The sequence below is a fragment of the Erpetoichthys calabaricus genome, chromosome 2 (genome assembly GCF_900747795.2).
Source record: "Erpetoichthys calabaricus chromosome 2, fErpCal1.3, whole genome shotgun sequence".
NCBI classification, from domain to species: Eukaryota; Metazoa; Chordata; class Cladistia; order Polypteriformes; family Polypteridae; genus Erpetoichthys; species Erpetoichthys calabaricus.
The window spans coordinates 199,193,469-199,218,370 of record NC_041395.2 but is presented as its reverse complement, the minus strand read 5'-3'; the positions used below and the strand labels follow the sequence as shown (position 1 = coordinate 199,218,370).

Sequence of the window (24,902 nt, the reverse complement as noted above, 5' to 3'; positions counted from 1 at the left end):
CACACACACACACACCTCTTCAGAGACAGTACTTGAGTGTGTAGCCTACACTTGAGTGAATGCACCCTGGAGTGGACTTGCCTTCCATCACTGGTTGGTTCTTGCCTTGTGCCTAATGTTACCAGAACAGGCTACAATCCCCTGAGACCGTAAAACTGCATTAAGCAGTATGGAAAGTGCACAGTTAATGGAAATTATGTAATGTTCACATTTCTCCTTGAAGTTCTCCCTGAATTGAACTAATGCCCTGATGACCCAGTTCAACAGAATTTACGTTGAAGATTAATTTATTAAGGATGTAGCAAGGAAGATGGGCTGGGTGCTCAATGTTTTTAGTTCTTTTAAGAGTCTGTTGGCATATTAAATCAACTGGGCAAAATCTGCCCCTCTCCCACTAACCCCTGCACTGCCTTCAAATTCAGACTTAATGCTGTGACTTAAGAGTCATGTTCACCCAATTCTGATGCACCTTTAAAACAGATGATAGGATATTTTTATAGACAAACAAGTCAAGTATTGCTCATTGTCATGTCTGCTCTTTACTATGAAATTCTTACTTGCAAATCTCCACAGAACAGTTGGCAAAAATACAATTCAATAAATTAATTGAATAAAAAGTATACATAACATCATTATATACAATGGATTCAAAAAGTATTCAGATACCTTCACTTTATCCACACTTTATTTTGTTGTATATTTAATTTAAAATTGATTCAGTTGACATTTTTACCCATCAATCTACACTCATTAACAAATAATGACAAAGTGAAACCATGTTGTCAGAAAGATTTGGAAATTTATTAAAAATAAATAAGCATGAATAAACTACTCTAAATGGAGAAAGTATTTGGGGAGTTAAAATTGACCCAAAGGACATGACAGTGTTAAAAAGCAACTGTGCAAAATGTGATATTTAGAAATCTTTTTGCGTTGTTTAAAGTTAGGGTACTTTACTAAAAGGCGTCACAATTCTGAGCTATAAAGATGACATTTAGGATGTTTTTATGGGTTTAGAACAAATAAACTACCGTAAAAGCAGTTAATTTAAGTTAATGATGACTCAAAAACTAATTTGAAAAACGTGATAGGGTAGATCTTTTTTAGAATCTTTATAAATTATAAAATGTTTAATTTAATTGTTTATTAAATGATGGAAATGTATTTTACTGAGTACAAACACAAAACATTGTAAGTGTGATGGTATACTGTCCCTGTAGTCAATGCAGATTCCCTAAATCAATTGGTCTTAACTATTTGGGTGTCGACTTCTTTCCATCACTGCGCAGTAATCATAGTCTCTAACTATCAGAGACTCTTTGAAAAGCTGGCACCACTTTGCGTTCACCAACCATGTGAGTTTTTACTGAACTCATTTGGGGGTCTCAAAATGGCTGGAGAAAGAAAGAGTTTGCAGCAGTGACAAGCAAAAGACACTGAAAGTCAGAAAAGCGCAAATTGATATTTTCTGACTCATAGCCTCACTGCACATTATCTCTCTCGTTTTCAGAATCGTCACTTGTTTCCAAAGTCAAAGAAGTTCTTGAAGAAAAAATGCCGGGCTTGTTGAACCGTGCCACCTGGGCACCTCTGCTGCTCAAAGCTTCCTGTATAAAGTCTTGTGCCAATGGTTACTGTCTGGGTATCACTGCTCACCTGACCTACGTTAACCCCTGGCAGGAGCCAGTAGAAGGTAACAATGGGCTAGCAATGGGGTAAGTATGAGACTGGAATGTAGGCTTGGCACCTTTTAATAATGTGGAGAGGAGGTCCATCCCATGGATCATAATTCAGAAATACACCACTTGAATGCCTGTCTTTAGCTATGAGGTCTGTGTTATGCCAACAGACTACTTTCCACATACAACATTTTGGCTTCTACCACCCTCATGCCAGGCAGTTACTGTCTTTATGAAAAATGGTCTTTTTCTTCAGGGTCACTGATTAAATCCTAAAGCATAATTTCAATGGTGGCAAAGCTGCAGCCCACAGGAGAAGTTAAGTGAGAAAGTGGCAGTAAGCTGAGTGGCTGAGCTCTGAGTTGCCCACCTTGTGTTTCTGCCTAGGTGTCTTTGTGTATCCGCTGGAGGAACAGGAAGTGCTGGTGGGCTTTGAGGCAGTGACAGCAGGCCGAATGTTGGGAATTCACATCCAGAACAAATCCAAGATAGACAACTGCTGCACAGATTGCTGTTGGAGCAGCAGTCAGGATCTGCAGTGTGCTAGTGGTGAGCAGCACCTAGAATTCACTTTCCTCCAGGTTCTTCTCTGGGGAAATATTAAACAAGAAGGTACCTGCGAAAGAAATGTAATTATTTATATGTTATTCTTCCAGGGCATCTTCTTCTTGATGAAGACATGGAAAACAGCACTTTCATCATTGGCACGGGTATGATTGGCCCCTTGGATATTGTCACTGTGATCATCAGTACCACCCTAGAACTCTCCACCCTGCCAGATGGAGCTGTCCACGTGGTCTTCCCCTCTGTGTTCACCCCAATAGTGACTGGCAGAATGATGCACTCCAAGAGTGAGACTGGTGGCCGTTGTGATGAGAATGGGTACGTCAAAAGGCAGAAAATGTCTCTTTAAGAATAAGTCAAATCTTAGTTGCTTCAGATCTTCTTCAAAATGAAGGAGGAAAGTGTGTAACAAGGATGGATTTCAACTGCCTCCCAGTGATTGTGAAGTGGTCCAGCATAGCAAAGATGTGCCTTTGAGGCCTTTTTTTGTTTTGTTCCAATTATAAATTAGGTATAGCTGAAGATGGCTCTTGTACAAGTGGCCATTATGGCAACCTGGTTAAGGTGTACCTTCTTCTCTTCAAGTTTTCCAGTTTAGATGAGTTTTAACTGGCCGACATATGATGCTACCTCCACTAATGATCAGTTTACTTGAGCAGGCAGAAGTGTTAATGGTAAGCCACTCCTGTTCTAATTTCCAATATGGCTTGACCGGATGAGGTGGATCTGCTGGACATTAATTCCTGTAGCTTCTAGCCTAGCTGAGATGGCCATGGTGGAGACAAGAGACCCCATAAATTAGCTGTGTCTAGGAGGTACAGCAAGTAGTGTCCATTGGATCCACCTCACTTATCCAACTATGCTAGGTATGGCATGGTATGGCACGGGCGTGAATGGCAAGCATTTCCTCATCTCATTTCACAGAGGCATGGATGGAGTACCTGCTCGGTACTTGCTTCTAAGCTATATTAACAAGTTTAGGCACTGCCAGTTATCATTTCATCCACCAAATGCCAAAGTTGTGGGTTTAAAGTTTTGCTCCTTCTTGTTCCCAGTACAGTTGAGCTGACAGAGACATGCCTGATGACCCCATCCATCCATCCGTCCATCCATCCATCCATCCATCCATCCATCCATCCATCCATCCATCCATCCATCCATTCCATCCATCCATCTTTTTTTTAAATTAATTTTCTGGTTCAAAATCAGTCATGGGGAACTGATTTTTCATATCTCCAGTGCTGAACACATGGCAAGTGCCAATTGTAGACAGGCCGACAGTCCACACACACCTACACTCCTGTATACAGGGTGAATTTAGAGTTGCCTATCAACCTAACATGCACATCTTTTGGATGTTGGAGTGAAACTGAAATATTCAAATTAAAAGCCCACACAGACATGGGGAGATCATATAAACTCTGCACAGACAAGGGATCTGAAGGCAAAACTCTGAGCTGCAGTCTAGCATTTATAGTCAATTTAAGCCCATGGTCATCCACAGTGGTCATGCCAACTGCATGAACAATATCATTCAAAAGAAATTCTGACATTAACTTGTCCTGCTCCTTTATTTTACAGGCCAACCAGCTGTTTTGGTAACACTGCTGGAAAGCTTGAGAAGATGGATGAGTCTGCAGAGCAGTGTGCCCACTCAGTCTTCATATGCCAGGCAGTGAATCAACAGCTTTACGAGCTGAACTTTGAGCTGTTAGTTCGGGGACCCTGTCTGCTAGCTGGTAAGATTTGGGATGATGCTAATTTTCTAAGCAGAGAATTTATTTTGTGGGGCAAAGGAGGCAAACACAGCCTTGCTGGACAATACGTGAGAGTGGATGTCTCTTTCCATTTATAAGAGTTGGTTAAAGATTTGTCTGCTCAGCCAGAACTCTGAAGAATTAAAAGAAATGGGAATTCTGGCTAGCTTCAGGGCATGTGGCGTCTGGAATATTGATCAAACATCTACAGTCAGTTGCATTGCTGCCACAATTCACAGTGTGTCTCTCTTCCAAATACCCAGGCCATATTTTATTAACACAATTAAATCTGGTTTATTTTGAACCCTTCACTGAGCATACTGCCACCAGGGTCTTGCTGGGCACAGGGGCAGTTTGGCCTACCCAGAGCCAGAGCTCATGTAATCTGTGCCCACTCTGATATTTCAAAGCACCTACCTTTTACCTTTCTTAAGGAGTACAAATTACAGTAGGGGTCCAAGGCTTTCCCTAAATTTCCAGATGGTACAGCCCTTTTCAGGTCCCTTTCTGTGTCTTTTTTAAACAATCTAGTCACAATAAATGATCACAAGGGAAGGGAAACAATCAATAGGTTGGGACAGGCTAATGGATTTGGACGCGATTATGAATGATGTTGGCCAGGGGACTGGAACTGAGAGGCGGGAGAGGAGCTCTCTGCTGGCGTGGCACTCAGCCAGATTGGATTAGCCGGAGGATGGGGGGAGGGCAGGTGTCTGAAGTGAGCTCAGTGATAACCAGACTCCGTCAGGCTGAGTGCCCATGTAGTGCCACCTCCTTGCTTATCTTTATTAGTCTCACTGTGATGGCAGCTTAGAGAAGAGACGATTTGTGGCACTTGGTTATCTTTCTCAGTGTCCTTGTATGAGGCCGTCTCCTAAGTGTTTCAAATAGGGTCTGGTTATGTCCATGTGGCTTTGCATCAATTCAGGTGATTGTATTTGGTGCCATCTTATGGCAGAGGAGGCCTCCAAATGTGCCTGTATGTCTCAAAGCTCATGTAATGACACTGCTTTTTCTGTTCCTTTACTGATTATGTCAGGTGCCCTTTGACAATAACAGGCGGAGTCTATTTGTCCTTGTGCCACCCATTTCCAAGTCCCAGTGTATCTTACCCCTGTGGATACCTGTAGAGTTTCTGTCCATATCTCTATTTGCCACTTGGCGCCTGGCATTTTCATTTCTATGTGCCTAGAGGTTTGCAGTTGGCATTACGGAAGCCATTTTCACTCAGAGGGCCTTCATTGATATTTCTGATTTTCCCTTTTTTCCCTCCTTTAGGATTAGAGAGTCCTTCTCATGCATTGCGGGCTGATGCTGATCCAAATGCCACTTGTGCAACTGCCACTTATGTCACCCTGGCAGAGGAACACAAAGGAGACCGACTGCTGGAGGTCATTTTACACCTAAGCGGTGAGGGCTTTGCTCATTTGGGTGAAGACTGCTGTGGATGGGTGAGAATATCTTAATGTTGGGGACTGAACCTTGGCATGCAGATTTTAACTGATGTGCCCTCACCTCCTTATACCCACAGAGCCTCATACGCCACATATTTTGCTAGAGACAGGTCGCATGACTTTTGAAGAGTATGAGCAGCATATCCGAAACCGACGTGATTTCATCCGTTCATCCAGGAAAGAGGTGGAAGTTGACAAGAGGGTGAGCACTTTTTTTCCAGGTCTGTAGAGCAGCATCTATGATAGAATGGGTCAGGAATACCAGATGAGATGTAATTTCATGCTTTATGTTGCTCCAGCTGGAATTTGTACGCAAGCGCTTTCACAAGGACATTCTCTTCAACCCGGTCCTCATGCTAAACTTCTGTCCAGACCTGCATTCAACTACCTGCCACCTTCACCGGGTCACACGAGAGCTGCTCTTCCTCATTGACCGTAGTGGCAGTATGAGTGGAGCCATCATGGAGAAGGTCAAGGTATGCACCTGAAGGGCCTATATAAAGGGAATCAGTTTGGATGGATGACCACCTCTCTAACATGATTAACAGGCCTCATCAGATTTCTTCTACCAACCTTGGGTGCTGGTATGTTTAGATTCAAATGCTAGATAGTGCTTCTTTCTTCTGCCAGGTTTCTTTGTTTTCAAAGACTTCAAAGAGAAGGGGTTCTCAAATTTCTCAATACTTAATAGTTTTGAGAACTTCCAGTCTGATCAGGTATTCAACAGAGAATGAAGAATGACTGGAGCTTTCTTCTCCTTCTGTGGCAGGATGCCATGATTGTTGCAATCAAGAGTTTGCCCCCCAGCACCATGCTAAACATTGTGGGATTTGGTTCAGCTATCAAGACTCTCTTCTCCTCAAGTAGAATCTGCAGTGATGTGAGTGTCTGCTGCTTGCAAGTTGTTGATAATAGTTGTTGGCCATTCTGGGTGTCAGTGGTGGAGGGTGGAGAGTTCAGAAAAAGGGGTGACCCCTTTGCCTTTATTTCTACCCCACCCAGGAGACTCTGGCACTGGCTGGTGAGTACCTGCAAAAGATGAGAGCCAACATGGGAGGCACCAATATCTTGGGTGCTCTAACGTGGGTCATGCGGCAGCCCCAACTTCATGGTTGTCCCCGACAGCTATTCCTCATCACAGACAGCACCGTAACCAATGCTGGCCAAGTGATGGAGCTGGTGAGGAGAAACCGCAGCAGTGCCAGGTGCAGTATGGCCATTGAAGTCAGTTTCAAAAGGTTACCACTTGTTATCCTCTCTTCCACTCTTGGCATAACACTCTCATTGTCAATATCCTGGCACCTTGCATGTTTGCCAAACAGGCCAATGGCAAAAAGTGGGCTAAAAGTCACATAGCTGTACTTTCAACGATGATAATGTAATGAGGCATTGTGTCACCTGGGCAGGTCTTCATTTTACAGATTTAAATGGTGGCACACCCAAATGTCCCTATAAGTTTGATGTTTTGGGCAGCAAGTCAAAAGTATCTGTTTGTTGGTTTATTCTGTGGATGGTGGTTTATAAGGTTGGTCAACAAATACTTTATATTTGGATTTAGAGGATGTAGTTGCTTTCTAAAGTGCTGTTCTCATTGGTGTCTCCCCAGAGGAGTACTTTTGCTGAAAACCCAACAGAAAACAAATGTGGATTTTAAGTATCCAGGGTTTTTTTGCACAGCTGAGGTGGGTATTGCTTTTGGTAGTACTCAGATTTGTGCACTATCCACTGCAACAGAATGTGCCACTTTAGATAAAGCGTTACTTGGGTTCAGATTTTAGTCATCCTTTTTGGACGGCTGGTTCTGAATGTGGCTCAAAGAAGGGAATTGTTTGGTCCAGGTGCTGTTTTTGGTAGTGCACCACCATGACACTGTAATTAGCAGTAGATGCCCAGTATTCTGATTTAAAGATAGCTGCTCCAGCATAAGATGTGGACACTGTCACCTCAGGCTACTGGTTTACGTGGCACACCCTCAGAGAAGTCCCATCTGCCATCTGACAGCAGTAATAATTAGTGTGAGAAAAGGAGGCGGGAGAGGCACCCGCAGGTCCCCTGCTGCAATTAAGCTGAGTGCTTTCCTTTGCGCTGCCACAAAACCTCTCAGTGCTTCATGACTCCCTCTGGACTCAAAACAAATCTTTCACGCTAATCTCATTGTTCCTGCATGGGCAGCTAACCATTCCACTGCCGGCCTGCTTGTGTGCCAGCACACACGGTCCTGCCTCTTTCCAATGTGTATTTCTGTGTACCATGCATGTACCCTCTCATAATCTCCTGGCTCTTATAATCAAACCTAATGGCTGTGGTTGAGCTTCCATTCTTCAAACACTTGGCACACAGCCACATTTTTACTGTAGTGTACTATGACACACTAATGGCACACCCTTACTGTTGTATTGGCACACTAGGATATACAGTATATACACATGTTTTCAGTGGCACACAGGGACATGCAAGACACTGAGTAGTGCATTAGGGCACACACCATTTTGGAAACGATACACTATGACTCACTTTTGCATGGGCATCATACTTACATACGTTTTTATACTAGGATACTCTAGCACACCTAGTATAACACATAGCACTTCTATCTATCTATCTATCTATCTATCTATCTATCTATCTATCTATCTATCTATCTATCTATCTATCTATCTATCTATCTATCTATCTATCTATCTATCTATCTATCTATCTATCTATCGATTTGTCCCCGGGGGAAATTTAAATTTGGCTTTTTACACAATCTTTTAAAATAAATAAGTACATAAATAGGTAGGTAAGTAAGTAAATAAATTAAAACATAATAAACACACATGTTTTGGTATGAACATATAAGAAAATTAAAAAGAAAGTGAGGTATTATGCAGACAAATTGCTGTTGGTATAAAGGAACCCCAGCAGCGTTTCTTAACACACAATTTGTTGGCTGAAAGTACTCAGTGTTAGTTTGTCATGGAGAGAGTGTGCAGCATTGTGTAGAATGGTTGTCAGTTTTGTTTTAATTCTCTCCTATGCTACGACCTCCACTGGGCCCAGAGTGTGTCTTATAACTGAGCTTGCCTTTTTAGTTAGTTTGTTTTTTCAGTGGGCCTCTCTTGAAATGATTTTACCAGCCCAACACACTACAGCGTAGAAAATCGCTCTGGCCATCACAGATTTGTAGAAGATGTGAAAGATGTCACTTCCCACATTAAAGGAACACAGTCTCCTAATGAAAAAGAGCCTGCTCTGCCCTTTCTTCTATAGTTCCTCTGTGTTCCAAGACCAGCCAAGTCTGTCGACCCCCAAGTACTTGTACAAGTGGACCACCACTACATCCACTCCTTGAATACTGACCAGACACAGAGGTTCTTTGATGCGGCGAAAGTCAATAACCAGTTCCTTGGTTTTGCTAACATTATGATGCAGATTAATCTCTTTGCCCCCAGAAACAAAGTTCTCCAACTCACTCCTATACTCTGTCTCATCCCATTTATCAAAACACTCCATAAATGCAGAATCATCTGAGAATTTCTGAAAGTGATATGAACTGGTGATATATTTAAAGTTTGAGGTGTACAAAGAGAAATGAAAAGGAGACAGGACTGTTCCCTGTGGTGCTCCAGTGTTCTTCACATCTGTATCAGAAACACAGTCCTTGAGTCTCACAAACTGCAGTCTGCCTGACAGATATTCAATAATCCAGGACACCATAGGCTCATCCACCTGGAGAGCAACATTAGGACATATGTACACACACACACAAATCCATGCACAGATTCACTTCTAATGCCGTACACACACATACACCTTGGAAACCACCGTGGACTTTGCACTCACACTGACAATGGTCTGCACATACCTGCATACATGTTCATCAACACTTTTTCAGTATCACTTTAACAGAGCATTCATCCTTAGAGTAACACATGCATCCACACACACCAATCCCATACTTATTATTTTGCACAACTGATGGATGAGCTACTGGCCTGCGAATTAACTTAGCTGAATGCTCTTCTGCCGAGATTTAATGGCTTGCAGGGGATGATTTACTTGTCATTGCTGCCAACAGTGCAGCCGACTCATGGAGATGTCGCCTCTCAGCTGCTGTCTCCTAAGCTCAGCGACTGGTTGGGGGGGAGGGTTTTTATGTTATTGACAAAGCACTCAGGCATCTCCTTGCCATTCCCAGTGTCTTCCATGTTCATTAACAAGCCAACCAAGGTACAAATTAATACAACATTACAGAAAAGCAGCTGGGCAATGGTTAGCCTGGTGGAGCTCTGGTCCACCGGCCCAGGTATGAGCTATAGGCTCCACACCAGTCTCTCGGCTGGAATAAATCCTTAGTGCAAAGTGCTTCACAGGACACATTGGAAAAGCAAGTTTTGGCATGTGATGGGTATGCCAAAATAAGCTGTAAAATGGACCCCCCTGGTAGTTCTATTTTTGAAGGTTAATTACTGACTGTATTCAGTACAACTGTGTATGCAGGCTGTCTACAGGACATGGAGGATGGTTTTCAGTCTTTAATCCTAAAGTGTCAGTGGCATAATAATAATAATAATAATAATTTTTTGCATTTATATAGCGCTTTTCTCACTACTCAAAGCGCTCAGCAATTGCATAGGTACTGACATATTAACAACTTCAGAAAACCATTAAGTCTGCTTAATCTAATTCATGGTGGAGGCTGGGCCAGAGCGAATCCCACCAGCACTGAACACAACGCAGGAATGAGGCTTGAATGGTGTGCCTGTCCTACACATTTTATAATTGTGAGTTTAAAGAATATATTGAATGCCTTGTACTGGACCCCAGAAAATATTTGAGACAGTGAATTGGAAAAGCAGGTTTGGAAATGACATTGTACTAAAGTATCGTACAAAAATATGTTTTTTTCCCCACAGAAAGAAAGAAATTTGATGTTGTTGGATTTAAAGTATACTTCCAGGTTGAGAACAAAAAATGATGACTCCCTGTTATAAGGCAGATTGATTGTGCACTAAAGTTAAATAAGATCCGAGATATTCTGACAAGTATAGATAGATAGATAGATAGATAGATAGATAGATAGATAGATAGATAGATAGATAGATAGATAGATAGATAGATAGATAGATAGATAGATAGATAGATAGATAGATAGATAGATAGCAAAGACAATATCAACAATTTTATTTGTCCCCAGGAGGAATTTTGACTTTTTACAATAGTTCTTTAAATAAAGAAACACATAAATAGGTGGACAAATAAATAAATTCACACAAACTATGGTCTGAATACACACCAGAATGACTAAAATGCCAGAAAATCAAAAAGAAAGAAAACTTTTGCCTTGGCTGTCACAGTCACAGTGAGACATTATGCAGGTGTACAGCTGTATATATAAAGGAGCCCCAGCAGAGTTTCCTGACACACTTTTGCTGAATAATTTATTGTCTTAAAATACTCAGTGTCAGTGTGTCACAGAGAGGCTGTGAAGTGAAGCATTCTTCATAATGGCACTCAGTTTTAGATCCACTAAAGTGTGAAAAAACAACATCTTCACTTACACATTTGGATTTCAAGTTGCATCCTAAACATGGATTATAGTGCTCTTTAGTGGCATTGATAAACAGAAACTAATTGAATGGGACACATTTTAGCAACTGGGAGAAATAAAGCAGGACAATCAGTGATATCATGGTGGAAAAATGTCTTTAGCACCTTCTCATGTATCCTTTAGTCCACTCAGAACTAACACATTGGTGTAGGCTAATGAATCAGGACAGGGAACAGCCCAAATATCCAGGCTGATGTGACTTTTGGCCTAACAAAGCATCAAGGTAGGCAGTCACTGTTAGGTGTGTCTGACTGAGTTTTATTCTAGTAGATGTCTTCTGGAAACAAAAAATGTGCGCAGTATCCAGCTTTGGGACACATATTATCTCTTCCTTTATTTTTGCTGTCCTTGATGGTTAATTTTGAGTGCAGGATGCCTGTGGATGGTCAGAATTTCCATTCCAGTGCTTTCTTTTGTTAGTTTGACATATGCCAGACATTTAATCAATCTATCTATCCCAATGAGAATGGCAGCAGAAGACATGTCCACGAATACCAAGTGTTCGATTTCCTTTTTGGACTATCTGTCAATGCATTTTTATTGAACCTGCTTAATCCATTAAAGACTTGTGGGAGCTGGAGCCTGTCCCAGCAGCATTGGATACTGGAACCTGCCTAAGGACAGGGTGACACTTAGACTTTTTATATCAGTATTTTATCATAGGATATATCTTTAGCACAGTGTAGGATCCAAGGTGATTTTAAAGTCTACTGTGAGTGGGTAATCATTCCAGCAAGGAGCCTCAACAGAGTTTGGGTGCCATCTGCTGGGCTCTGCTGCTAACTGTAGTGATAATGTAGTCAAAGCACACCAAGACTTGAGGGTCAAAGCAACACAAATTTTTAACAGCTACAAAAACACATAATAAAAGATTGATTACTGCCTCACACATATGAGGGGGAGTCAAGCTAAAGTTAGAAAATGGGATTTATTAGAAATCGGAATGAACCTTAACAAAATTAATAATATCATTTCTCAATGTAGTCTCCACCCTTCTCAATGCACTTGCGCCACCTGCATGGAAGTGCCTGGATTCCAGCAGAATAAAAGGTTTTGTCTTGTCCTCGCAACCACTTGTGCACCTTAGTTATTGTCGAACACTACATGCCAGGGGGTACTGCAGTCACTGTGACTTGCTGGAGACCCATGTGAAGCCTGCTATTTGATCCAAGTGGCTGGGACTGCTGTCTCAAGGACTCCTTTTGCTGCAAGACAGTGCCTGCCCACACACTGCTAAGAACCAAGGCTTGTCTGAAGAAACTGAAGTTTGAAGTACTGCTACATCCTCCGTATTCACCAGATTTAGCACTGTGTGATTTCCATCTTTTTGGACCACTGAGAAAACATCTGGGTGGTTGTCGATTCGAGACAGATGATGACATAAAGAAAGTGGTGCACGAATGGATGTGAGGACAAGACAAAACCGTTTATTCTGCTGGAATCCAGATACTTTCTGGCAGGAGGAGCAAGTGCATTGAGAAGGTGGAGACTACATTAAGAAATTACATCAGTTTGATTAAGGTTTGTTCCATTTTATAATAAATCCCATTTTCTAACTTTAACTTTACTCCCCCTCGTATATTCTACTATATTGACTCCAGCAACAGGACAATAAGTCCCTAATTCCCAAAGCCTATGAAGCAGGTTAGGTAATGGATAGCTATATTATTTACGGAAGCAAACAGTCACATTAGTGGACATCTCCTCTGCAATTGCAGTGCGTGCTGGACTATAAAAGGAAAATATTTTTCTTAGAAGCATGATGTAACTGTTCTCATTGGGGGTACCCATGTTGGAGGTCTCTGAGGGATACACGTAAGTGCTGCTCTACAAACCTCCCTTCTACACCAGTTGGAAGTTGACCTTAGAAAAGCAAGCGCCTTTTAAGGAACCATTTCAGGATTTTAGTGATACAGTACGTGCCTAACAAGACTTCTTCCAAAGCAAGTCTTTTAATGAGACCATGATCATATTTTTAAAAAAGAAAAAAAAAAGTTACCAAAATTTGGAAGTGATGCATTGATCCAGACAGACAGCCAGGATTGTGCTTATTCCACCTGTCTCCTTTCACTTTTTTAGTGGTACAAGAACTATTGTTGAAAAACACTTCACATCAAAACTGGACAAAGCCTTAACATTTTTCATAGAGGAATTCCTTCATAATTTCCATGCTGAATTTGATAAATTTGTCGTGCCAGCATGCTGACAATTTTAGCTTATCAGTTTTTATATTTAACATTGGCTCACTTGGTTTTGACAGCTATCAGTATGTTGCCGTAAATTAGCTGTCATCTTATAAATTGACTGTACTTGCTCTGTTTTCTTCTCAACCATTTATCTTCATATTGTTTCAAAACGTTTTTCATATTTGTCATATATATTTTTCAGTTCCAAATGTGTATTTGTGAGCGCTAGATGCTACAGAATAATAACAAAGAATAAGCAGACACATACACTTTAACAAAATTGCTTTAACTGCCAACTTTTGAAAGTGACACTTTTATGCTGTCATGATCAATAATATTTACACTGCATGTAAATGTAGACACTGTAAGCTTGAAAAAGTTAATAAGGTCCTTCTATGAATTGTGCAAACATACAGAGTTATAGGTGGTCTTAAATTTATGGTTTACATTGTTAGTCAGAAAAGATGAATTGAATCACACTGCATTTATGTTAAAATTGTGTATACTATGCAGGGGAAGGTGCCATCACATTGTCTTGTTCCACTGAGAAGGGAGTTCACAGTAGCTGCAGTATTAATACTATCATGTGTATGGAGTACAGTGAAAATCTTACTTGCATGTCCAGCCAACATGCAACTCATCACCACTCTATGGCACCATATCAACCAAGAATGTATGAAAATAAAGAATATCACTGTAATCAATAGAATACACATGTGTTGTTTTGCATCAGCACAGACTCTTGTACATTAACCTACAGAAGAGCATTTGCCCTTTCAAAGCCTAATTGCCATGTGGGTAGGACATCAAAGTTTGTCCAGTTAAAAAGACTTGGCACAGTATCAGTTCTTCAATGGTGCATAAACCATATGTAGTCATCAGATCTGTAAGATACAGCTACAGGCATAAATGCTACCATGGTGTACAACACAATTTGGTCCTTTGATGGCTTGGATCAGTTTGTCTCTCAGTGTTTCATAAGTGTAGAGCTATGACAACTTAAATAAGAAAGACCATTTACCTCTTGACTGCGCCTTCTGGAAGAAATAAATACAGAAGTTTGAAAAGGGCCTATCGCCCTGATCTTGTAAGACAGCATCAGTCAAATGCTCTACACATCTTACAGCATGGCAGGTGGTGGTCTTGCCTGAAGAAGGGACCTGAGTTGCCTTGAAAGCTTCCATATTGTAAACTTTTTAGTTAGCCAATAAGATGTGTCATTTTGCTTGAATTCTCATTACAACCTATACCAGGAGTAAAAAAAATCTTATCTTCAGTTTGCTTTTAGTTTATTTTACTAATCTATACAAGTTGGAATACTGTAGGCAGCATGGTGATAAATGTATTTATGGTGAGTTCCTTCAGGTGTATTCCTTAACATGCCGAGTTCTATTTTCTAAACCTCCATTTTCACCACAGGGTCTGTCCTGGAGCAATGCAGAAACCAGCCCTGGACAAAATACCAGTCATATCTGGCCAGTTTAGATTTGCCATATAAATAAACAAAATATATTGGAAGGCACAAATACAACATGGAAATGCCAATACAAATGCACCATGGCCAGTGGTTCAACCAAAGCCCACAAATTAATAGTACAGCCTTAACTTTGTTACAGAAAAACTTGCAACTAACTGTTGTATGACAAAAGAAGCAAGAAGAGGAAGGTAAGAAAATCAAAAAAGCTCTAATTACACTTAAACTAAGTATCCAACATAAACACAGTATAATCCCGAAAGCAACCTTACTTAAAAAGAATTGAATTACAAAATGAAATCCAAGCACTGTGAGACCTAGTAAGCCACTGTACCTAACCATAGAAGTGACTGTTACAGTTTGGCTTTGTATAAGTCCTCAATTATTGATGGGAGTGGATTCATGAGGTAGTGAGAGTTGTAGTATTGCAGAGTACAGTGAAAGTCTTGCTTGCATGTCCAGCTAACATGCAACATGTCACCACTCTCCAACACCAATGTTGTCATAAGTCCCAAATTGTTGAAGTACACAAACCACCAAACAAAATTAGCATGTCATTAACTCCATTGCTTGTGCAAAATGCATTTTTTCTTGAGTTCTGGAATAGCAGATTTCCAGTCATTCAGTAAATAATACCATTCTTTTTATTGCTACACTGTAGAGCAGCATCTCCTTCACAGTAACACAAATGTCTTGGTGATCACTGCCAGTGTTCCGTGTTGTCTTCCTATACTAACCAAAAGGTTCTCTTCCAGATTATGTTTTGCACTGTCCACACCAAGTGTATTGCTATGTTATGCTCTGAAACCCCTAGGGATGGTTCTGCCTGTTTTTGATTTTCTACTAGGTGTTTCACTCTTGGGCTTGGTCCCCTTGTGTGTCAGCGACTCCTACGTGGTGTGGCCAAGGTGACAGGGGGAACAGCAGAGTTCTGTACTGAAGAAGAGAGGCTGCAGCCAAAGGTGAGCTGTGGATGTCTTATATGGCACCTTCCTTCGCCCCAGCATAGGGAGTAAGCAGATAAAAAAATGGGGAGGAAAAGGTGACAAAGGTCTGGTACAAATCATTTAAAGCCTGACAGGCCTGATGTCAACACCTAAGAGAATTTAGTGCCAAGAGGCACAAGGCACCTGGGGCACAACACTTTTCTCTCAATGCTAAAACTGCAAACACACTCAATTAGGTCTATAAGTATTTTGACAGTGCCACGATATTCATAATTTTGGCTCTATATGCCACCACAGTGGATTTGAAATGAAGAAATAATTACATGAGTTAAGTGTAGACTTTCAGCATTAATTCAAAGGGTTTAACAGAAATATTCCATGAGCCATTTAGGAATGACAGCCATTTTTATACACAGTACCCCATTTTCAGGGACTCAAAAGTATTTGGACAATTGACTGACAAGCTGTTCCATAGCTAGGTGGGAGCAGTCCCCACATTATTTCATTAACTATTAAGCTGATAGAAGGTCTAGAGTTAATTCCAAGTGCAGAAGTTGCATTTGGAATATATGAGGTCCAAAGAGCTGTCAAGCAAGTAAAAACAGGCCATCATTAGGCAGAGAAAACAAACCCCTTACAAAGATACCAGGAGTGGTCAAATCATCCATCTGGTACATTCTTAAAGAGAAGGAACATACTGGTGAGCTCACCAACACCAGAAGGCCTGGACAACCATTGAAGACAACTGTGCTAGATGATCCCAGAATTCTTTCCTTCATGAAGAAAAAACAATGCATGACATTTAGCCAACCCAAGAACGCTCTCTTGGAGGTAGACCTATGATTGCCAAAGCCTACAATCAAGAGAAACTTCAGAAAAGTAGAGACAGAGGGTTTACCACAAGGTACAAACCACTGGTAATACTCAAGCATAGGAAGGACAATCTTTGCCAGAAAATATGTTTAAAAACCAGGCCAATTTTGTAACAGTTTTCTTTGGACAAATGAAATTAAGATCAATATGTCCCAGAATGATGGATAGAGAAGAGTATGGAGAAGAGAAGGAACGGCTCATGATCTGTAGAATACCACATCATCTGTGAAACATGGTAGAGGCAGAGTTATGGTATGGGCATGTGTGACTACTAATGGAAGTGGGTCACTGGTGTTTATTGATGATATGACTGCTGACAAAATTTGCAGGATGATTTCTAAAGTGTACAGAACTATACTGTCTGCTCAGATTGAGACAAATGCTGCAAAACTGATATAATGGCACTTCAAAAAGGGTAGAAACCCGGCACTTGGAGAAGGCCATGGGTTCCAGACTTCAGGCAGTCATTGACTGTAATGATTTTTAAACAAATAATGAAAATTATCATTATATTAATGATTATGTTATTTTGTCCAAATACTAACATGTATAAAAATGGCTGTCTTTTCCTAAATGGCTCAAATAATGTTTTTGTTAAAAGCCTTAAATTAAAACTGCAAGTCTGCACTTCAATCAAATATTTTCAAATCCATTGTGGTGACACACAGAGCCAAAATTTATGAAAACCGTATCACTGTCCGAATACTTACAGACCTAACTGTATGTACCCCTGACTGGCATGGCTTCTTGCTTCTCATGCTGCTTTCTTGGTACAGCTGATCAAGTCTCTGAGGAAAGCACTGGAACCTGCACTTAGTGACATCCGCATAGACTGGTACGTACCTGACCGAGTGGAGACTTTGCTGTCCCCTGGCAGGATCCCCCCTTTGTATCTTGGAGAGCGGCTGATCAGCTATTGTGCCATATATGATGTGGCCACCTTCCGCAGCATTACGGGTGAGGTAAGGACTATGGGTGAGGGGCAGTGTTGGGTCGGGGCAGAATAGTGGTCATTTTCATATGGAAATATATGTTTCCTTGTATTTGGTAGATGCATCCTTGCAGCTCCAGGGTACGGTCTCGTGGTTCAGTCAGTTCAGTGTTTGGTTCTGAGGGTCTTTCCCAGGATGAACTACTAATACCTTCAGCTTTTGTGCGCCGAGCCAGCTCTTCAGGACACAGCCCAATCCAAGAAGCTCTTTGTGAAATCTCTAGGGAGATCTCTTCAGAATTCTCCTGTGCCCGTGCTTTTGATACTGGTAAGTTCCAATGGGCAACCATCTAAAAACCAGTGAGGTATGCAGATAGTGACCAGTTCCTCATCTCTCCTCCCCCACTATCAGGTGAAGAGCAACGTTCTTCCAGTGACATACGCCGGCGCATTCGTAAGGCATCTTACATCCAAGACCAGTACATTCTGACAAAGTGCTCAGTCAGCAGCGATGCAGCCAGTCTAGATGAGCAGGGCACAGGAGCAGGGTCATTGCCACAAGGCCTGGAGAAGGTGTCCCCTCAGGTTGGTCGAAGCCTTATGCGCTGGGAGCCTCACTGGAAAACCACCTCCTGTGCGCAGCACCCTGAACAGGACAGTAGCCATGTAAGAAGACAAGATAGCTTTGGTTTAGAAGTGCTTATTCTGACCTAAACACAGTTGCACCCAGGTCGGACACATTTTTTCCCTATTTATTTTCATCATCTTAACTGTCTTGAACCTACATTGTTCCACAAAGAGTCTTCCTACTTGTCAGTTTTATCCACAGTTTTTGGCTGTATCTGCTGCCCCTTACTGGATGGTCCTGCACATACTTACTTTCTGCTCTCTATTACAGGTAGAGGATGTCAGGAGAAAGCAGAAGGCAATTGCTATGTCTGCCATGTCGGCCCGCAGCTTCTCTTCACCTCAAGGGGAACTGGATATGCACAGGCTGCGAAGGGCACTTGAAAGGGTATCCTTTGACCAAGTGCTGGGGGGCAGGCAGGAGGAGCAGAACAGGCTGAAACGATCTGATGGGCAAGGAACCCAATCTCAGAAGAGCCTCTCTGACTCCAGTGAGTCAACATCTACAAACCCTCTGAATGATCCCCACCTCAGCACTCCTTTCTAAAAGGGTGACTGAAGTTTAAGCTGAATGACCTTCAGGCGGCAGTAGTGCCACCAATAAACATTCATACAGTACATGAAATTAGGTAAGCAGGGATCAGTGAACTTCTCTGAGCAGCTGCACACTAAAACCTTTGTTCTATGTTCTTTATTTTGTCTCAGATGGCCTGCTGTTTCCAGCATCTCCTCTTGACTGGGATGGCCTAATAGACCCTGACTACCTCTTCTGTCCTGTTCCTACGGAACAAGAAAAGTGCAGTGGCCGGGCTATCATTCATGGTGTACTAGATGGTCAACCAGCCAGCTGGGAGGTGACCATTGACCTAGAGTCTCTTTTTGCATCTGGCAACAGGCCCACCTGTCAGCATGGGGAGGGCTGGGAAGAGATGGTCCACCAGCTGACTGCTCATTCTATCATCAGAGATTATGAGAACCTGGCAGAGCAAGAGGGGGACATCGAGCATGGTGAGTGAGCCACATGGTGCTGCATTGATAATAATAAGCCACATTTTGCTCTTGCTGCCCACTCTGGCTGTGCAAATTGTTACTAATCCCACAGCCACTACAACATGGCAAATTAATGCTTCATATACAGTAAATTGTGATGGAGCAATCCATTCTGCCACCTTACTCAGAATAAAAGCACTTAAAATGAGATCTTTATAAAAACTAAAAAACAATCATTATGCAAAACCAATAGGAGGGTGTGATTAATTATGGGAGATCACAAAGTAACAAAAGAAATAAGCAGAATATACGTCCAGTGGCCAACATTACTGAAACAACCCTCACAAAAGGCTTGGATGCCATCTAAATGTAGGGTGGGTGAACCACTTAGGGTAGACATACACTGTGTGATTTGAGCTTGACATGCAAACTCTAAGTGTTTTCCCAAATGGGCATAAAATCTCAAGAACGTGATTGAAGATTGTGAAGTTACTACTCACAAGTATGAGATAAATTCTGACACAATCTCAGTGGTTTACAGGCTCTTGACAGATTTTTGACATGCCACAAAATGTGGGCACTGTTGACTTGAGTTCCCCAGGAATGAGAGGTCCTACAAACCAGTTCTGCATTTTAATTCACATTGACCAACCAGGAAGTGACTCCATGTTTACGCTTTTGTAAGCATCTCTCTGAGACGTTTGTGTATGCATGGGAAGAAAGATGAACTCATCAGCTTGTGGCAACAAAACCATGCAATATGATTGGGGCTTCAAAGAATAAATATTGAGGAACATTGTCCAGGAGCTACAAATTCCTGGTAGCATGGTGTGTTTGTGATTTGAACAGGTTAGTATTAATAACAGTTTGTGGTCATAAGTTATAGGCTAGTCAAGTGGTATTTATTTTGTGTTGAATCTATGGCAGTCAAAGATTATCTTGATTGTTTCATGAAAATTAAAAGCAAACTAAACAAATTAAATGTACATGGCATTACTCCAAATACAAAGCAGACACAAAAATATCATGATAACCATCTTCATCAGAAAGACATTTTTTGTCGTCAACTTGTACTGAAAGCGATGTGACGCTGGTAAAACTTTTAGCCAAGCTGTGATGTAATGTTGAATTCTCAGCTCTTTACAAAATATAACAGGAGAAAAACAATCTACACTTCACATAGATTTGTTGAATTGTATTTGGAGAGATGCAATATGCACCTAATACATTTTAGTTTGCTTATTATGTTCACAAAAATAAGAGAGCTTTTCCACAATTACTTTCGTGCACACTATCAACACCATAATCAAACACCATCCTAAAAATTTTGCACAGACCACTAACATTAGATCCTCGTGAATGCTACACACTGGGAAGGTGAGACGTTATACAAGTGTTTTAAGCAAAAACAATACATAAACACTAATAATTGACAGTATTACATACATTATAATAGATTTGAGGTCATGACCACAAGGGGGCATGAGAGTGACCTAAACCACAGACATAGCAAAGCACTTCAAATTATCAGAAAAAATAAAGGCTTTGCATTCTCTTCAGGCACTTCCCTGCAACCCTTTCTCCAGTAATCAGCTACAAAGTAATACAAAACAATAAATGTTTCAAATGTTCCTTCTTCCACCCACCACTGAGTGTTGCCTGTTGACTCCTGACTCTGACTCCTCCTCCCTAGTCACTGCTTTCGCTTGTCCAGTTATTAAAACATACCAGCTGGGTGCAAATTAATTTCTTTGCCCCACCGTCAAATGTGTTAGCACTGTCACGCTGGCCTCATGTCTGGGTAATGGAACAGCCTCAATCTCCTCCTACAAGGTACATAACTAATTTACATAAGCAACGTAATTTAAGTCAATTGTTATTTTAGCTTACATATTTTTAATATGTACTCTATATACAGGTGCTGGTCATAAAATTAGAATATCAATGACAAAGTTGATTTATTTCAGTAATTCCATTCAAAAAGTGAAACTTGTATATTAGATGCATTCATTACACACAGACTGATGCTTAATCAAATGTTTATTTCTTTTAATTTTGATGATTATAACTGACAACTAATGAAAGTCCCAAATTCAGTATCTCGGAAAATTAGAATTTTGTGAAAAGGTTCAATATTGAAGACACCTGGTGCCACACTCTAATCAGCTAATTAACTCAAAACACCTGCAAAAGCCTTTAAATGGTCTCTCAGTCTAGTTCTGTAGGCTACACAATCATGGGGAAGACTGCTGACTTGACAGTTGTCCAAAAGACGACCATTGACACCTTGCACAAGGAGGGCAAGACACAAAAGGTCATTGCTAAAGAGGCTGGCCGTTCACAGAGCTCTGTGTCCAAGCACATTAATAGAGAGGCGAAAGGAAGGACAAGATGTGGTAGAAAAAAGTGTACAAGCAATAGGGATAACCGCACCCTGGAGAGGATTGTGAAACAAAACCCATTCAAAAATGTGGGGGAGATTCACAAAGAGTGGACTGCAGCTGGAGTCAGTGCTTCAAGAACCACCACTCACAGATGTATGCAAGACATGGGTTTCAGCTGTTGCATTCCTTGTGTCAAGCCACTCTTGAACAAGAGACAGCGCCAGAAGCGTCTCGCCTGGGCTAAAGACAAAAAGGACTGGACTGCTGCTGAGTGGTCCAAAGTTATGTTCTCTGATGAAAGAAAATTTTGCATTTCCTTTGGAAATCAAGGTCCCAGAGTCTGGAGGAAGAGAGGAGAGGCACAGAATCCACGTTGTGTGAAGTCCAGTGTAAAGTTTCCACAGTCAGTAATGGTTTGGGGTGCCATGTCATCTGCTGGTGTTGGTCCATTGTGTTTTCTGAGGTCCAAGGTCAACGCAGCCGTCTACCAGGAAGTTTTAGAGCACTTCATGCTTCCTGCTGCTGACGAACTTTATGGAGATGCAGATTTCATTTTCCAACAGGACCTGGCACCTGCACACGGTGCCAAAGCTACCAGTACCTGGTTTAAGGACCATGGTATCCCTGTTCTTGATTGGCCAGCAAACTCGCCTGACCTTAACCCCATAGAAAATCTATGGGGTATTGTGAAGAGGAAGATGCAATACGCCAGACCCAACAATTCAGAAGAGCTGAAGGCCACTATCAGAGCAACATGGGCTCTCATAACACCTGAGCAGTGCCACAGACTGATCGACTCCATGCCACGCCACATTGCTGCAGTAATCCAGGCCAAAGGAGCCCCAACTAAATATTGAGTGCTGTACATGCTCATACTTTTCATGTTCATACCTTTCAGTTGGCCAACATTTCTAAAAATCCTTTTTTTTGCATTGGTCTTAATTGATATTCTAATTTTCCGAGATACTGAATTTGGGACTTTCATTAGTTGTCAGTTATAATCATCAACATTAAAAGAAATAAACATTTGAAATACATCAGTCTGTGTGTAATGAATGAATCTAATATACAAGTTTCACTTTTTGAATGGAATTACTGAAATAAATCAACTTTGTCATGATATTCTAATTTCATGACCAGCACCTGTATATAAAATCCTAAGCCTAAAAGTGCAACGATTTTATGTCACGCTTTAAATCAGGCTTATTTTAAAACCTACATATATATGTTTGGTATCATTCTTTTCAGAATTTATCGAAGTTGAATGTGATATTGTTAGATTTTCAGATTCTTTTTTTTATTTTTATTTTTATTGATTTTATTGGAATCACACAACATTCTATACAAATAGATAAATTTTACAAAAATAGGATTAAAACAAATCAACCCCCACCCCTGAGAAAGAGAGCATGGTCAGCAGAACAAAACTTAAAGCCAGTAAAAACAAGTAAATAGATTAATTAATAAGTGAATTAAGATAAATGGAGAAGAAAAAGAAATGGGGAGGGAATCTGGTTCCTCAGTGCTTAAAAAGCTTATTCTAAAATGTTATTGATTAGATCCTGCCAGGTTTTGAAAAAGTTTTGCACAGATCCTCCAAGTGAGAATTACATTTTTTCCAATTTCAAATAATATATAATATCAGCTACCCACTGGCTCAAAAGAGGAGAGTTAGGATTCTTCCAGTTTAGCAAGATAAGTCTACGTGCCAATAGTGTAGTAAAGGCAATCAGAGTTTGTTTGTCCTTCTCCACTTTAAGCCCATCAGGAAGTACACTAAACACAGCTGTTAATGGGCTAGGAGGGATTGTGACACCAAGGCTGTCTGAAAAGCACTTAAATTTTTTTGTCCAGAATGATGTTAATTTGGTGCAGGCCCAAAACATGTGACCAAGTAAGGCTGGAACTTGATTGCAGCGTTTGCAGGTTGGATCTTTCCCTGGAAACATTTTGGACAATTTTAAGCAAGACAGATGTGCTCGATTAATAATTTTGAGTTGAATAATTGCATGCTTTGCGCATATGGAGATCGAGGGAATTCTCTGCATTGCTACCTTCCACTCCTTTTCTGAGATGTTGAGTGAAAGATCCTTTTCCCATTGTCCTCTTGGATCTTTGAAAGGGAGGGACTGTAAAATATTTTTATATATTACTGAAATGTAGTCTAAGTCCTCGAAACTGAGCAATATTTTTTCCAGCAAAAAGGGAGGTGGGAGGTGAGAAAAATTGGGCAGGTTCAGTTTAACAAAGTTTCTAATTTGAAGATAGTGAAAGAAATGTGTTACTGGAAAGTTAAATTTGGAATGTAATTGTTCGTAAAATGCAAAGACGTTGTCTATGTACAGATCTCTAAGTGACTTAATCCCAAATGTTTTCCAGACTTTTGAAACTGCATATGTTTGCGAGGGTTGAAAAAGGTGGTTCGTATGCAAAGGTGCTACAGATAAAAGATTCTCTGTCTTAAAATGCTTCCTACATTGGTTCCATATTCTGAGTGAGTGAAGCACAATTGGGTTTTTAGTATATTGGTGATAACTTGGATTTATTGGGGCACAAAGCAAGGAATATAAAGAAGTACTGCAGAATTTTATTTCTATTGCGGACCAAGCCTGTGTGTGTTCATCTATTTCTGTCCATGTCCAGGTTTTTATAGTTTGTATGTTTGCTGCACAGTAATTAAATTGAAAGGTAGAGCCGTGCCACCTTCTGCCTTTGGCCTTTGTAGGGTTGCTCTTTGGATACCTGGATGTTTTGAATTCCAAATAAATGTGGTTATGGTTGAATCAAATTTCTTAAAAAACGATTTAATCATGTATATTGGAATATTTTGAAATAAAAAGAGACGCTTAGGAAGGATATTCATCTTAACAATGTTAATTCTTCCAGCTAAAGTGAGATGAAGGGTTGACCATCTATGCAAGTCTTGCTTAATTTTTTCCATACAGATGGCGAAATTTTGTTGATAAAGAGCTTTATGTTTACTTGTGATATTTACCCCTAGATATTTAAACTGATCTGCGATGATAAAAGGGAAGGTGTCCAATCTAATATTGTGTGCTTGAGGATTCACTGGAAAGAGCACACTTTTATTCAAATTAATTCTGAGACCAGAAATCTTTTGAAATTCTGTTAGTGCTGTTAGGACTGCAGGCACAGTATTTTGTGGGTCTGATATATACAGTACCATATCATCTGCATATAGAGAAATTTTCTGTTCAAGTCCTTCTCTGATAATCCCCTTTATCTCATAAGCGTTTCGACAGTGAACTGCCAGTGGCTCAATGGTGAATACAAAAAGTAGTGGTGACTAGTGTCATCCTTGTCTGGTACCACGTTCTAGTTTAAAGTAGTCTGAATTAATGCTGTTAATACATACTGAAGCTTCTGGATTTGTGTACAGTAGTTTGATCCATGCACAAATGTTCAGGCCAAACCCAAATTTC

The 24,902-nt window shown here is 40.8% G+C and overlaps 1 protein-coding gene across 2 annotated transcripts in view; it reads left to right on the top strand.

The window, feature by feature from the left end:
• Positions 1 to 24,902, top strand: part of vwa5b2 (von Willebrand factor A domain containing 5B2) — a 41,080-nt gene that overhangs the window by 3,176 nt on the left and 13,002 nt on the right. The window contains exons 2-16 of one of the 2 annotated variants that reach the window (XM_028793356.2): positions 1,511 to 1,693; positions 2,067 to 2,228; positions 2,336 to 2,561; positions 3,825 to 3,982; positions 5,279 to 5,410; positions 5,532 to 5,656; positions 5,754 to 5,930; positions 6,224 to 6,334; positions 6,457 to 6,659; positions 15,555 to 15,669; positions 17,304 to 17,489; positions 17,579 to 17,786; positions 17,871 to 18,124; positions 18,357 to 18,576; positions 18,791 to 19,093. In XM_028793356.2, the coding sequence (XP_028649189.2) occupies positions 1,555 to 1,693; positions 2,067 to 2,228; positions 2,336 to 2,561; positions 3,825 to 3,982; positions 5,279 to 5,410; positions 5,532 to 5,656; positions 5,754 to 5,930; positions 6,224 to 6,334; positions 6,457 to 6,659; positions 15,555 to 15,669; positions 17,304 to 17,489; positions 17,579 to 17,786; positions 17,871 to 18,124; positions 18,357 to 18,576; positions 18,791 to 19,093 (2,719 nt within the window). In that variant the 5' untranslated portion in view covers positions 1,511 to 1,554. Of the gene's footprint in view, positions 1 to 1,510; positions 1,716 to 2,066; positions 2,229 to 2,335; positions 2,562 to 3,824; positions 3,983 to 5,278; positions 5,411 to 5,531; positions 5,657 to 5,753; positions 5,931 to 6,223; positions 6,335 to 6,456; positions 6,660 to 15,554; positions 15,670 to 17,303; positions 17,490 to 17,578; positions 17,787 to 17,870; positions 18,125 to 18,356; positions 18,577 to 18,790; positions 19,094 to 24,902 lie in introns of those variants that run through there. The other variant, XM_051922444.1, reaches the window with a different exon arrangement.